Here is a 15170-nt window from a genome sequence, read left to right on the forward strand (position 1 = left end):
AAACGTCATAATGAAAAAACACGTAACGTCATTTTTTGCGTACTTGTAAAGTAAAAGGTCATGATTACCAATCACATGTTGGTTGTCATCTTTAATTGACTAATATTTTAACGACAATCAACAGTGTTCTAATATTTTGAGGGATGTTCTCTATAGCTCACACTTTAGCACTAATATACTTAAGGACCCTTTTTGCTAGGAACGGCTCATATATTTCTTTTAGACTGAATTAGGAATAGGATTAGTCATTGCTATATTAAAAGACATATCACAGCACTTGTATACCAGGTTCAGTCTTGCTGTAATACATGTATAGTCGCGTTATTAGTTACATGTACATGGTTTGAAGTTGACATAATATGGTTTATACATGGTCAGCAAATTCCATATGGGACGAGAGCGAAGAAGCTCGAGCCCCATATGGAAACTAACCATGTATTTAAACCATATTAGGTCAACTACAAACCATGTAACGAATACATCTTAACGACTGCCTTTTTCAAATAACATAAATGTACGAGAAATGAAACTTGCTTGATTATGAGCAATCATGTAGGATGTACTGTGATCTGAAATAATTATGACGTCGCACACAAGTAACGTAAAACTCTGTAGCTTCCTCTTTGCATTTACATGTTAAAACAAATATCCACATTTGTTTCAACAGTTGGTTTGTCTCCTCGACCGAAATTTTCAGCTTTGTTACTGAGCAGTTCGCTACTTTAAAACCGTGGCTATTAACCGTGTATAAAGACTAATGGCTACCACTGACAGTGTATGGAATATACGTGGTCTTCACAATGACATGATCAATGTAAATAAATGATAATATTACAAATTTCCAGGAGGTAAGATAAATGTACATATCGAACGTCTCTACGTACAGAGTCCTATAAATAATTCTTATTTAAAGGAAATTAAACAAATTTGTGATAGTTTTATATTGGAATTTTTGTAATCATGGTATCATTTTGAAGGGTTCATCAAATAAAAATAACCCACCATAGGAATTTTCCAAATTTTGATTACTGTTTGATTTATTTCACCTTGAATTTACATTGAAGTCTATGGGAAGAACATGTTTTATTAAAATATTTTATACAAATTTCTTGGTAGAAAGTTACATACACTTTTTCTTTATGAAAACATCAAATATAATTAATCATTTACCGCACACATTTTAAGAAAATTAGATTTTTCTTAATTTTACAAAGGGAAAATAACTTTATTATTATTTCATTCATTCATTCATTCTTTGCATATTCTTAACTTTTGCTTTGTAAGGGATGTTGCAGCACGGTACAACACAACACAGACAGTTGCGTCACATATGACCATAGTAAATTACGTCTTTTTTCCGGTGTTTAATTCTACCTAGTTACACATCAACTGTACAACACTCTAGTCAACAATCTCGTTATAATCTTCTGTAATTGATGTACATACGTTGTCTCCTATTTCTATTTTCTTTGTTCATTTCTAATTATGATATGTATTTTCATATTTATTTGTGTAATTTTCTGATAATTTGATATTTCTTTATTGTTTATGTAATCTACCATGGGAGGAAATAAAGAATGAATGAAAAGAAAATTAGATTTTTCGTCTTTTTTATTAATATTATTATACATTTATACAGCACTTTATCTAATTAAGACAATTACCCTAAAGCGCTTTACATGTAACACATTAAAAACAAAATAAAACAAAGAACAATAAATAAACAGAAAAAGGCATAAAATAATACTAAAACTGAGGTTTTTTTGGTTTTGTTTACAGATTAAATACAAGTTTAAAAAGATTTGTTTTGAGAAACAGCTAATGAACCCTCGACACGGAGATCCAACGGGAGGCAGTTCCACAGAGTCGATGGAGAAACAACAAACCATCTTGCGCCATACAGTTTAGTACGAGCGCACGGCTTTAGAAAGTATAACAAATGAAATGTTCGCTGTGGATGGTAGACTTGAACTAGTTCCTGGATGTATGCCGAAGCTAATACACGTAGAGCCTTGAAAGTATACAAGAGGATTTTATATTTCGTTCGATATGTCACAGGTAACCAGTGAAGCGATATGAGAATTAATTTAATATGCTCATGTTTCCATGAATATGTCACTAGCCTGGCAGCAGTTTTTTTTTTAACTTTCTGTAATTTCTGCAAGGATGCTGAATTATATATATTATAAAGAAGTGCATTTCCATAATCAGGACGGGAGGTAATCAGTGATCTAACAAGTGTCCTGTATGCATCCTCCGTTATGAGATCTAATTCTACCGATATTACGAAGTTGGAAATAACATAATTTAGTCAATGCACTTATTTAACACTCCATACTAAGTGTGCTGTCGAATTTAAAAAAGTCTCAAGTGCAAACAGGCCAGCTTCTACTCATTTACCAGTCATGTAAATTTCATCCACTTCACTTTCATAATTCTTTAAAAATAAACATTTATTTTGATTTAAATCCTTCAAAACTGTTCATTATCCCTATGTTATACATTGAATACCACAAGATAATGTGCTTTAAATCACGATTTCGGCAAATATAGATCAATTTGATAAATGTATACAAGCATATACACATGTAAATCATTAAAAAATTTATATATTCTATTAGTGTCATTGATTTATTGAGCTGCAGTGTATCATTGGATCCGCTTGAAGGCCATTAAGTTGCAAGAGTTACTGCTCTTGGAGTGATGCGCTATATATGGTCATGAAGCGTTGTATTTCGCGAAAAACTAACATTGAGATGACAGATTAAGCATTATTTTGTGCTTATTGGAATTTGAAACCATGTCCACATTTCCAATAATATTTAATGAAAAAAGGGTAATAAATAGTGACCAGTCTTATGATCTAAAGAAAGATCCCAAAATGGAACATCAAAGTCAAGCACGGCCCACAGGAAACAGCATACTGAGGTAGAATCAGGAGACTAGGGGTATCTTTTCAAAAACGTAATATATAATTACTCCATAAAAAAGTTTAGTTTATATATTACCCATCGCATTTATATTGCCTACATATCTTGCCGAAATATCCCCAATGATACCTGCATAGTACGGTTTGTAATGCAAGAATAAACAGAGTTATGGACTTTGATAAGGCAAGCAGTCCAGTCCGAGCACGGGAGAGAGAGAGAGAAAGAGAGAGAGTTTGGTTGGTTGTATATTGTTTAACGCCTCGCTCAAGAAAGCTAGACCCAGTGGATGAACAAATTAAAAAACGATTTTGGCAGTGGATTGGACATACTTTGAGAAAACCTGTGAACAACATAACAAAACAGGCGTTGGACTGGAATCCACAGGGATGCAGGAGACGAGGGAGACCAACACACAGCTGGAGAAGAACAAGGCTGAAAGAACTAGATAACATTGGAATCACCTGGAGAGAAGCCAAACAAATTGCTCAAAACAGAGTTAGATGGAGGATGACTGTTTCAGCCCTATGTTACGTAAGGGACGAAGAGGACAAAGTAAGAAATTTTTTTTCAAGAATTTTTCACTCATATGGAGACGTCAAAATTGCCGATAAAGGGCTGCAAAATATAGAGGCCAAAGCTCGGCGCTTAGGCCTTTGAGCAGGGAGTGATCTTTATCGTGCCACTCCCGTTGTGACACGGGGCTTCAGTTTTTGCAGTCTCATCCGAAGGACTGCCCATTTAGTCGCCTCTAGCGACAAGTAAGTAATACTGAGGACCTAGTCTAACCCGGATCCATAGAGATGGGTTATAAACGAAAGAATAAGAAAAAACTGATTTATTGTTAGACAAGTGAGTAAACTATTACTTTATTATTAATAAATGTCTTGGCAATGATGTGGGTAACTAACCACACGGATATATATATATATATATGCGGTAATTGCCGTTCTGGCTTTTATTGTATCTGTACCTATAAAAAAGTTTGTCTTTTGCAATATTTCAGTAAGAAATTATAAAAGAGTTTTGAAGATGAAGACTAAATGTCTACACATCCCTTTATCTTGCACAGTGAATCGTAAATCATTGCCTAGGAAGATGCATGTCCCCTGGTAGTTCTTTGTCTCTGCTAACCAGTTCTTGTGACATTTCATGTGTGCTTGCATCAGGTTAATTAGTCAGTTCATGTGTGCTTGCATCAGGTTAATTAGACAGTTCATGTGTGTTTGGTTACGGAGTGTCAGTTAACTGTGAAGTTACATTATGACGAAAGGACACACCTCTATTTAAAGTTGTAGTTACTTCATTTGTTTGATTGAATTTTGGTTTTTGAAGTCTGAAACTAGTGTAATTACACTTCTCCTAAAACGTTTGAGAAATTCCTCACGTGAAATGCATTTCTCTTATCCTTTGGAACCCTTGATGGGTTTATATTGATAATAGTTTTCTGATGTTTATTACGAGATTTTCACGTTTAGTATGAGGATATGGTACATGCATCAATAACGGAACTTGATGATTTGTAAAACAGGTTATTATTAATATGCTCTTGTCGTTCCAGTTTATTGCCTTTGTTCCTGTATATTATTATGTCACACGTTAACAATATGTATTAAGGGGGTGAGTATGGGTGTATAGAGGCATGATGGCTCACATACTTACATTGCACTTCTTATATTGTAGATCTTAATCTTTGAACCTGATTTATAAACTGTCTAAAGCTGCACTTAGACATACATGTAGGAAGTCATTTAATCACGTGAATTGTCCCGTGTAATCTCGTGATGAACATTTAACTATCTTATGGTTTTTCACGCTGTATCATACAGTAATGCTTTCAAAAATACTTCTTTATTTACGAAATGGCACACTGGGGTAAATGAAGAATTATCATATTGTTTTATCATCTCGATGATAAATTAAACACTAGACTTTGACATCATAGACAGTTGCTTCTTCAACAAAAATGGAAAACGGAGATATTCATATCTAGTGATCAGTCATTCATAAACTTACTTTGTTAAACACCACTCTGATTCCACGCACAAGTACTCTGAAGTTTAAATAAAAAATATGCTAGAGTTCCTCATTGACAATAACTTCGTGGTCTTTGGTGATCAGGTCTTCCAACAGTCTGTTGGAATTCCCATGGGCACGAATTGTGCTCCTTTGTTAGCTGACCTGTTTCTATATTCACATGAAGCAGAATTTATTCAAACATTTCTACGTGAGAAGAAAAAAATCTCTTGCTGTCGCCTTCAATTCGACATTTCGATATATCGATGACGTTTTGTCTATTAACAATAATAACTTTCATCCATATGTCGATTTGATATATCCCTGTGAGCTCGAAGTCGTCCACTTCTGCTTCATACTTAAATATTTTATTGAAGGTTGATATTAACGGCAAATTGACAACTCAACTGTATGACAAACAGCTTCCCCATCGTCAACTTCCCATATTTATGTAGCAATATTCCATTATCACCTGCATATGGTGTTTATATATTTCAACTGATTCGATATGCAAGAGCTGGTTCTGCGTATAGTCAGTTTTTAAATCGAGGTAAGCTACTGACAAACAAGTTGATGGTACAGGGGTTTCAACTGTCTCGATTGAAGTCAGCATTTCGCTAATTCTATGATCGTTATAACGATCTAGTTCGTCAATACAATCTATCATTCGGTCAAATGCTGTCTGACGTGTTTCATACCGATTGTTAAGCCGTTCTTGGCACACTGATTTTGACTGCGGATAACTCCGTTTACGTGAACAGGATTTAGGGTTCACGGTGGTTGTGACCGGTCGACAGGGGATGCTTAGTCCTCCTAGGCACCTGATCCCACCTCTGGTGTGTCCAGGGGTCCGTGTTTGCCTAACTATCTATTTTGTATTGCTTGTAGGAGTTATGAGATTGATCACTGTTCGATATCTTCATCTTTCATGAATTACACAGTAAAATTACAGTCACGTCCTTCAAATTATGTTTTTATCATTTTGTAATTAAAATATACCTTCCAAAATTGCTTATTACACTGAAATGAATCATTTAAGTTTCTTCAAAATTCAATATCTGTATATTTAGAAAAATTGCACCTCATGACCTTTGACGTCATTGAACGTAATTAAGCATTTGACCTATCTTTTAATATTAACATGGTATAACTAGGTACTATTGCGATGCAATTCAATCAATTGAAAAGTGGAGATTAAGATCAGTGATCAATTTCATAAATCCCATAAAGGATACTAAATTGAGAGTAGAGCAAACAAGAGAGGTGGGATCAGATGCCTAGGATGAGTAAGCATCCCCTGTTGTCCAGTCACATCTAATAGTTTATCAGGACTTTGAAGTTGATGGGGGTAGATACTACCGCTCAACAGGGGATGCTCACTCCTCCTAGGCACCTGATCCCACCTCTGGTATGTTCAGGGGCCCGTGTATGCCCAATTATTTATTTTGAATTCCTTGTGGAAATTATGAGATTGATTACTGTTCATTATCTTCGCGTTCCATTTAACCATCGAGCATGAAGATAACGAACAGTGATCAATCTCATAACTCCTATAAGCAATACAAAAATAGAGAGTTGGGCAAACGCGGACCCCTGGACACACCAGAGGTGGGATCAGGTGCCTAGGAGGAGTATGCATCCCCTGTCGACCAGTCACACCTGCCGTGAACCCTATCCTTTGATCAGGTAGGAGTAATCCGTAGTCAAAATCAGTCTGCCAAGAGCGACCTAACAATCGGTATGAAACACGTCAGATGATATTAGACCAAGTTATAGGTTGTATTGGCAAACTTCACTCTTTTTCGAAAATCAGGAAAACGGTGTTTTGTGATTCTTGACACGGGATACCTTTAACGTCCCATTCGACGGACATAATAAAGATCATTTGAGTATATGAACAGTTGTATTATATATATTCACATTCTTTCTGTAAAAAAATCGCATTCTTGTAAATATTGTATAGTATAATGATTGTCGAAGTTCTTGCATTGATTGCAAATTACCAAAAAGTTTATGTAATATTGGTGCTCTGGCAAAGTTCCATATAATGATGGAACAACAAACATAACATAACACCAGTATTGTGTGAAATATTGTTATTTATTAGACGACAATAAACAGATATTATCATTCTATACAATGATAACAAAAACAAGCTAAGGGGAGATCTAGACAATACTGACAGCACAAGTTGCTTCTATAAAAATCCCTGAATATGATAAAGTGATCTCCCCTGTTTTACAACTAAAATTAAAAACTTGACAAAATAAAATATCCAAAAAATCATCGAATAATATATACAAAACAAACAACAGCAGCCACAAAAGGCAAACAGCATGTTTATGGGCGGAAAATCAACACATTTTAATACATTCAGGCTGAAGTTATCTGTTTAGTAGGTAGGAATAAGTCAATTTTAAATGTCCGATGCATATTCTCGAAGTAATCACTTTCTCTTCGGGTTTCATTACGATGTTACACGTTTTGTTTACTTTGTTTTGAATGTACAATAAAGTTTACTTGTGTCACAGAAATCCCAATAGAATTTACATAGTTTTATGACATATTTTAAAACACTAGGAAATTTTAAAGTGTGCAATATAATCTTGAAGTACAGTTTTTGTTGCTTTGGTGTTGCCAGGGATACCAATATGACGTGGGATCCAGCAGAACTCAACTATTGTATCTTGTTTAGTTAGAAGGTAGTACCCGTATAAAATATCTACAATTTATGGATGATCAACATTCATGTTTATTGACTGTAGACATGATTGATTGATTGGATATTTTCTAACGTCCCGCTCGAGAATATTTCACTCATATGTAGACTTTTCGTGAAGGGCTGCAAAATTTAGGCCTGAGATTATATATGTAGTAAAATGAATGTCATTAGAAATTTCTATGTAGTCAAACGCAACAACAGTAGGTAAAACCACATGCAATTGTTGTTGACTCGCGATCGAAAATTTAGGTCGTTCTGCTACATTAAATGGGGAACGACATATACAAAAATACCAATCTAATTAAAATTAGATCCTATGATCCGCTCATCTACTATCGCTACACAAAGATCTAACAACTCCCCATTAGAGGCCATCTCAGATTGAACTTTTCCATTGACCAATCAGCGATTGGCTTGAGAATCTTCGGTGCGATTGTATATTCTCGGAACGACGACTTCCGAACGTATATACAAACAAGTAAAATGGCTGCGGCCATACCAGCCTCACCGTCCACACAACACAGGATATATAGTTTATGTAATATTTGTTGTCTGTGCGGGTTTTCGTTTCTAATAAAAAGTTGATCGAAACGGTACTGCGACATGGAAGAAGCTTTCGAAGCTGAAACTTAGGCTGACCGATGAGAAAAGGGATACCATACAGAAGATCATCGAGTTGCCGCCACACTCGGAGGGAGTTTGTGTAATGTGTTTCACGAAAGTCGAGAAAATCATTAAGTATAAGAAAGAAATCGATAGCATCATATCCGTTTTCAGGAAAAGTAGGCGCAGGTTCAAAGCCAAAACTCCGAGTTCATCAACTAGAAAGAAAAGAGTTTTAAGATCACCGCAGGTTTGTGAATCTTTGTGAAACTATTATAATAATTGAAGTTGTTGAACTGTTTCGTAATACCAGACACAAAGTTTAGGCTCTCATGTATAAATATGTTTGTTTTCTCTTTTCCGACTGACCTTTAAATGCGATATTCTGATTGGTCAAGAGATTAGAATTTGATTGGTTGCTATTTTCTCAACAAAGTTCAATTTGAGATGACCTCTAATGGGGAGTTGTTAGATCCTTGTGTAGCGATAGTAGATGAGCGGATCAAAGGATCTAATTTTAATTAGATGGACAAAAATACATATCAATACACAGACAAGTCATAGATTCCCGCGGGGATCCGAGTTAGAATAGGTCCTCAGTACCCCTTGCTTGTCGTAAGAGGTGACTAAATGGCGCGGTCCTTCGTATGCGACCACAAAAACCGAGGCTCCGTGTCACAGCAGGGTGTGGCACGATAAAGATCCATCCGTATTCAAAAGGCCGTAAGCGCCGAGCAAAGGCCTAAATTTTGCAGCCAATGTCCGGTAATTGTGACGTCTCCATATGAGTTAAATATTTTCGAGAAGGACGTTAAACAATATTCAATCGTATTTGGTAATTATACTTCTACTCCAACCGGCCTTTCAAAAGACGAAATTTTTCAAAACCATGCATCAGTTTCATGGGTCGGATGAATGAGTTACCGTACCTATACCGAATTCCTAAACTTCATAAAAACCCTTACAAACAAACATACATTGCTGGATCCAGTAAATGTTCTACCAAGCCCCTACGTTAGCTACTCACAAAAATATTAACAGTTGTGAAGGAGAAACTTCAAACGTACTGTGCGACTACATATGCCAGAAGTGGTGAAAATGAAAAGTGGATTCTAAAAAGAACTTTTAGTAAACTTGAAATTGCAAAACTTTTCTCAAATCAACCTCTTCAAAACGTAGGACTTTTCAACACTTTACACGACCATTCCTCACCCGAAATTAAAGACTAGACGTATTGACATCATAGACAGTTGCTTCTTCAACAAAAATGGAAAACGCAAATATTCCTATATAGTGATCAGTCATCTAAAAATTACTTTGTTAAACGCCACTCTGATTCCACGCACAGGTACTCTGAAGTTTAAATTTTAAAAAAATTGCGAGAGTTCCTCATTGACAATATATTCGTGGTCTTTGGTGATCAGGTCTTCAAGTAGTGTGTGGGAATTCCCATGGGCACGAGTTGTGCTCCTTTGTTAGCTGACCTTTTTTTATATTCCTATGAAGCATAATTTATTCAAAAACTTCTACGCGAGAAGAAACAATCTCTTGCTGTGGCCTTCAATTCGGCATTTAGATATATCTATTATCAATAATAATTTTCATTCATATGTCGATTCGATATATCCCACGTCTCCATATGAGTGAAATATTCTCGAGAGGGACGTTAAATAATATTCAATCAATCAATCGATATATCCCAGTGAACTCGAAATAAAAGACAGCACAGAGTCGTCCACTTCTACTTCATACTTAAGATATTTTATCGAAAGTAGGTATAAACGGCAAACTAACAACTCAACTTTATGACAAACGGGATGATTTCAGCTTCTCCATCGTCAACTTCCCATATTTATGTATCAATATTCCATTATCACCTTTACATGGTTTTTATATCTCTCAACTGATTCGATACGCAAGAGCTTGTTCTGCTTATGGTCAGTTCATAAATCGAAGCAGGCTACTGAAAAAACAAGTTGATGGTGGAGGGGTTCCAACAGTCTCGTTTAAAGTGAGCATTTCGCGAATTCTGTGGTCATTATAACGATCTCGTTGACCAATACAACCTTTCGTTGGGTCAAATGCTGTCTGACGCGTTTCATACCGATTGTTAGGCCTGGTTTTGACTACGGATAACTCCGTTTACCTGATTCAGATACAGGACTCACCACGGGTGTGACCGGTCGACAGGGGATGCTTACTCTTCCCAGGCACCTGATCCCACCTCTGGTATATCCAGGGGTCCGTGTTTGCCCAATTTTCTATTGCTTATAGGAGTTGTGAGATCGATCACTGTTAGTTTCTTCACCATTCATATGAAAGGTGAAGATAACAGTGATCAATCTTTTAACTCCAATAAGCAATGCAAAATAGAGAGTTGGGCAAGGGATGCGACAATAAAATTTCGATGTTGGTACTAGACGATGTACACTGTAAATATTGGAGGCCAATTTCGAATACCTCCACGTATTTAAAATGTAAACAATTTTCATTGTGTGATTTCGAAGCTAATTTCGCCAAAATAAATAAAACGAAATGGGAAATAAAAAGAAAAGAACGTTAAGTTAACAAATGGAAATGGTGATTGATTGATTGTATATTGTTTTACGTCCCTCTCGAGAGTATTTCACTCATATGGAGACGTCACGTGACCACTGCCGGTGAAGGGTTGCAAAATTTCGGCCTATCTTCGGCGCTTATGGCCATTGAGCAGGGAGGGATCTTTATTGTGACACGGGACCTCGGTGTTTGCAGTCTCATCCGAAGGACCGCCCCATTTAGTCGCCTCTTACGACAAGCAAGGGGTACTGAGGAACTATTCTAACCCGGATCCCCATGGGGCAAAAGGAAATGGTGAAATAAGTTGTCATAAAGTGAAATAAGAATGTTCATGTATTCTTTCTAAAGATTGTTTTGTCCGACATTTTGAAATTGCGCAATTTGTCATACATCAAATCAACCAGTGCCTAACCTCAATGTTGAGAGTACGCGAACGGAATTGTGGGAAGGGGGATTAGACTATCCCTATAGGAGTTACGAGATTGATCGTTATCTTAATTCAGCATTTCGCAAATTATATGGTCTTTATAACGATCTTGCTGTCAGGGACACCCACAAGCAAACATATTTCAATTACTTAATCGTCGTAATATGGCTGAAATATTGTCAAAACGGTATGAAACCCCAATCAATCGATCACTGTTGCACATACTTGACTCATAGAAAGTGTTAATACTTCAAATATATTTTATACTAGGCAGTATCATCTCAACCAAATACAGTTAAAGTGGCTTATTTTTGCGTAATTTAGTCCTCGAATCCCCCCCCCTCTCCAATTGCATCCATTTTGTATTGTTTGCATGTTGGTGTTTTTCCTGTTTAAGGGAGGTTAAAATGTGTTTCTCAACCTCTGTTAATCTCTCAATTGCATATTACCAACACTCTATCCAGCATGTCTACTATTCAGCATGTATCTAAAAGTTTCTATTTCATGGAGATTTGTGGGTTCAAATCTCACCACTATAATGATTGATGTTTAATAGTTGGAATTACAGGTAGTGTTAATTTGGTAAGTCACCATGATCTAATACCTGTACTATCCAGCATGTCTACTATAAACCTAATGCATGAAAGGTGAAGGTAACGAACAGTGATCAATCCCATATCTCCCATAAGCTATTCAAAGTAGATATAGTTGGGCAAACACAGACCACTGGACACACTAGAGCTGGGATCAGATGCCCAGGAGGAGTAAACATCCACTGTCGACCGCTCACACCCGCCGTATTGAGGTAAACGGAGTTATCCATAGTTAAAATTAGCGTATTAAGAACGGTCTAACAATTGGTATGAAACACGTCAGACAACTATGTATCTATAATGTCATTTTTGTGGAATAAGAATAATCAAATTTATGGTGGAAACCTGAATACTTTATTTTAATAATCATTAATTTTAAATTGTGATGTACACCTCGTGAAGAAATGGAAGCGCTAGTACGGCGTTATGATACTGTACTTGATGTTACGAGTTCATTTTCTTTTAAATTCAAAGTATTATAATTCAATTCAAAGTTAGGAAATGCAATATTTTATTTTTTATAATTGAAAGTTCAATTATTTTTCGTATCTATAAAGTTTTTGTAAATCTACCAGTTGGTAGAAACTGGGAGCGCAAGTGGCATGTATATGTTGTCACAAGATGGAAGATCGGTTGGTGCGAGGGTGTGTTGAATCTGAAGACCAGAACAGAGTGCTGATGATGTAGGCCTAGCAGTGCTTAGCTTCGATATAACCATTTCCTCGTAGTTTATCTGGGTCTCTGTCCACCTGGTTGTTTTTTTTGAAAAAGTACATAGACAAAGGCGACTTGAATTTTTTTTTATTGCAAAGTCCTTGCGCTAACAAAAATATTCTCGTCTTTTCTGTCACACTTTTCTTCGAAAAATAAAAAAAAGCATACAAATTATTTGTATTTCTACGATCTAATAAATAGCAGCCTAACTATTGTTGATAATTGATCAGATTCGAGAGCGATAGGCTGCCTTTCAATGAAAGGTGAAGATATTAACAATGATTGAAGAAAAACATTAATTTTTCCATAACTTACAAACATACAAAATTATTAAAACGCAGAATGACACAGCATGACAGTAATGAATATAAATATTGGTTGTAAACTAGTACATCCATCAAGCCGGGTCACATTTCCACTTGGAAAGAGGTTTCACTTGAATAAGTGGGATAACATTGAAGTAGAATAAGTAGATGTCAACTTACGCGCAAATCCAGTAGACGTCAACCTACTTTCATGAAATATGTACCATTCGTCGAGGCAATAAAAAGGTGAAATTAATGCAAAAATGGTGTACGTACAGTGCATATGGCTTTTAAAGCATTGATCAGATGGGGGTTTTTATGCGGCAAATGAGGACTGTGAACATGTATCCTTCATAAGTAATGTCTTACAAAAAGACTAGAGAAATTGGTCATTGATGGTGTGTGAGGGGAGAATAAATACCAACTTCAATTCCTTTTGTAATTGAAAATTAACTTTCCGGATGAGATTTCTATATACTCATATATATCATACATAGAATCCCATATGGTAGTTTAGAAGAGAGAGATGTATTTGTAAAATTAAATGAATGTTTATTTCTAAACTTCTTTGAATAACTTGAAATTTCCATAGTTTATGGCGAAATCTTTTTAACATTGCTTGAGTAAAAAGGCTACAAAATCAAGCAACTTGAAAAGAATGGAGGGCCTTAAAAATAATATGATAATATAAATTATATCAAGATAATTCGGTGAAACTGGTGAAAATACACAATATTTCCAATGTAGTTGTCAAATCACAAAGAATCTTTCATATGTACAATTGAAATGTGCAATTAAAAATTGAAATAATGCTGGTAATTCTTTTAATGAGAATCATTAAGTATATTTTGGTATTTAAAAATTCAGGCAAAATATTATGATATGCACATCAAATTGGGTAAGCATTGTGATGAAATATACAGATAGACTGTAATACGCCAGTTTCGAGATAAGAGCTCTCCTGTGTAGGAAGTACATTTAGTAGAACTTTGAGGGCCTAAGTGGGACAGAGTGAACCTACTGTCAGTGAGAAAGACGATAAAATGTATTAAAAGCGGCTTCTCTTTAAATATGTAAATGTTGGAAACACAATATACCATTGAAATAAATGTTTTACTAAAGCAGAAACATAAAAACAATGTCATATTTGAAAGTAATATCCTGGATATGATACCTACTACCAATAAAATTACGTGATATAATAAGAATTCCATGCATCTAATTACTCCCTGAATACTTATCACTTACTTAGTTTGTGTATCAGTTGAATTCGGGTGATGAAACAGCGTATGAGAGACTTAATGAGTACATTCACTTATGCAGTGATGAATATTCGTCCCACTCCCGCATGTAAACAAGTTGTTTCGCGCCTTACTATGTACGAGAGTTCTTCAAAGGGAAATAACTCAAGCGTATCTCGAAACCGGCGTATTGTATGCTTAATATTGTATTATTTGTATACAAATACGTCGCTAATTATACATGGACGCAATAAAAAGGTGAGACGTAAGCGTGGATTGTGTACTTACAGTATACAAGACTGTGAAAATTCCTCATCTGCTTGTTTAGTAATGGGGAACATAAGTAATGTGCTTATTTGTGTATTCCCCATCCTATTGATGTGAGGTCCGAAAAGAGATGCCGCCTTCGATTGATGTAAACGTCCGTATCATGAATTATGAACACAAACAAAATAATTAGAAATAGATGCACACTAATAAAACACAGTTACTAGAAATATCTTAAATTGGTGAATTTTTTTGGAATGTGAAAATTATTACAAAAGAAAATATGCAGGAAGAATACATATCAAAAATTGATATCCCTGAAGAATTGCAACTCTGAAATGCAGCTAGAGAAACTAATTTGTTGAATTCAATCGGGCTCCATACTTTACACCATGTGTTAACATATCCTGGAAAAATCTCCAGATGATTTTCACCATTACGTTCATTGTAACTTTCTTCGGTATTCATTCATCATAAAATATTCAATGTTGGTCTTTCAATCAATAATTATTATCCTAATATATTTTGTATTGGGTATGTATGATAAGATAATGAAATTTAATATAAATAGTGTGTCATTGACATAAAAATTGATTGCTTGTAATGAAAGAAGCTAATGCAAATTTCATACTAATTGTAGTAATCAAATTAGTGGACAATAAGTGCAAAGCATCTCATTAACAAATATATTCAAATGGCAGCTAGGGTTTAAAAAAACCCCACTTAATCTGTTCTCGGATGAGATTATTAAGTGAAAAGTGGAGATGCTTCACCCATGTTCAGCAACACCTCTTGA

General features: G+C 35.5%; 1 protein-coding gene across 4 annotated transcripts in view; it reads left to right on the forward strand.

The window, feature by feature from the left end:
* The first annotated feature begins 3289 nt into the window (after positions 1-3289).
* Positions 3290-15170, forward strand: part of LOC125663799 (lactose-binding lectin l-2-like) — a 17313-nt gene continuing 5432 nt past the window's right edge. For 2 of the 4 annotated variants that reach the window (XM_048896169.2, XM_048896168.2), the window contains exon 1: positions 15140-15170. This exon is cut by the window's right edge and continues 934 nt beyond it. Coding sequence is in view for 1 of the 4 variants with exons in the window: in XM_048896170.2 (XP_048752127.1) it covers positions 3431-3482 (52 nt within the window). In the remaining 3 variants the exon portion in view is untranslated. Of the gene's footprint in view, positions 3483-15121 lie in introns of those variants that run through there. The other 2 variants (XM_048896170.2, XM_048896167.2) reach the window with 2 other exon arrangements.

The sequence above is a fragment of the Ostrea edulis genome, chromosome 1, assembly GCF_947568905.1.
Source record: "Ostrea edulis chromosome 1, xbOstEdul1.1, whole genome shotgun sequence".
In the NCBI taxonomy this organism is placed as follows: Eukaryota; Metazoa; Mollusca; class Bivalvia; order Ostreida; family Ostreidae; genus Ostrea; species Ostrea edulis.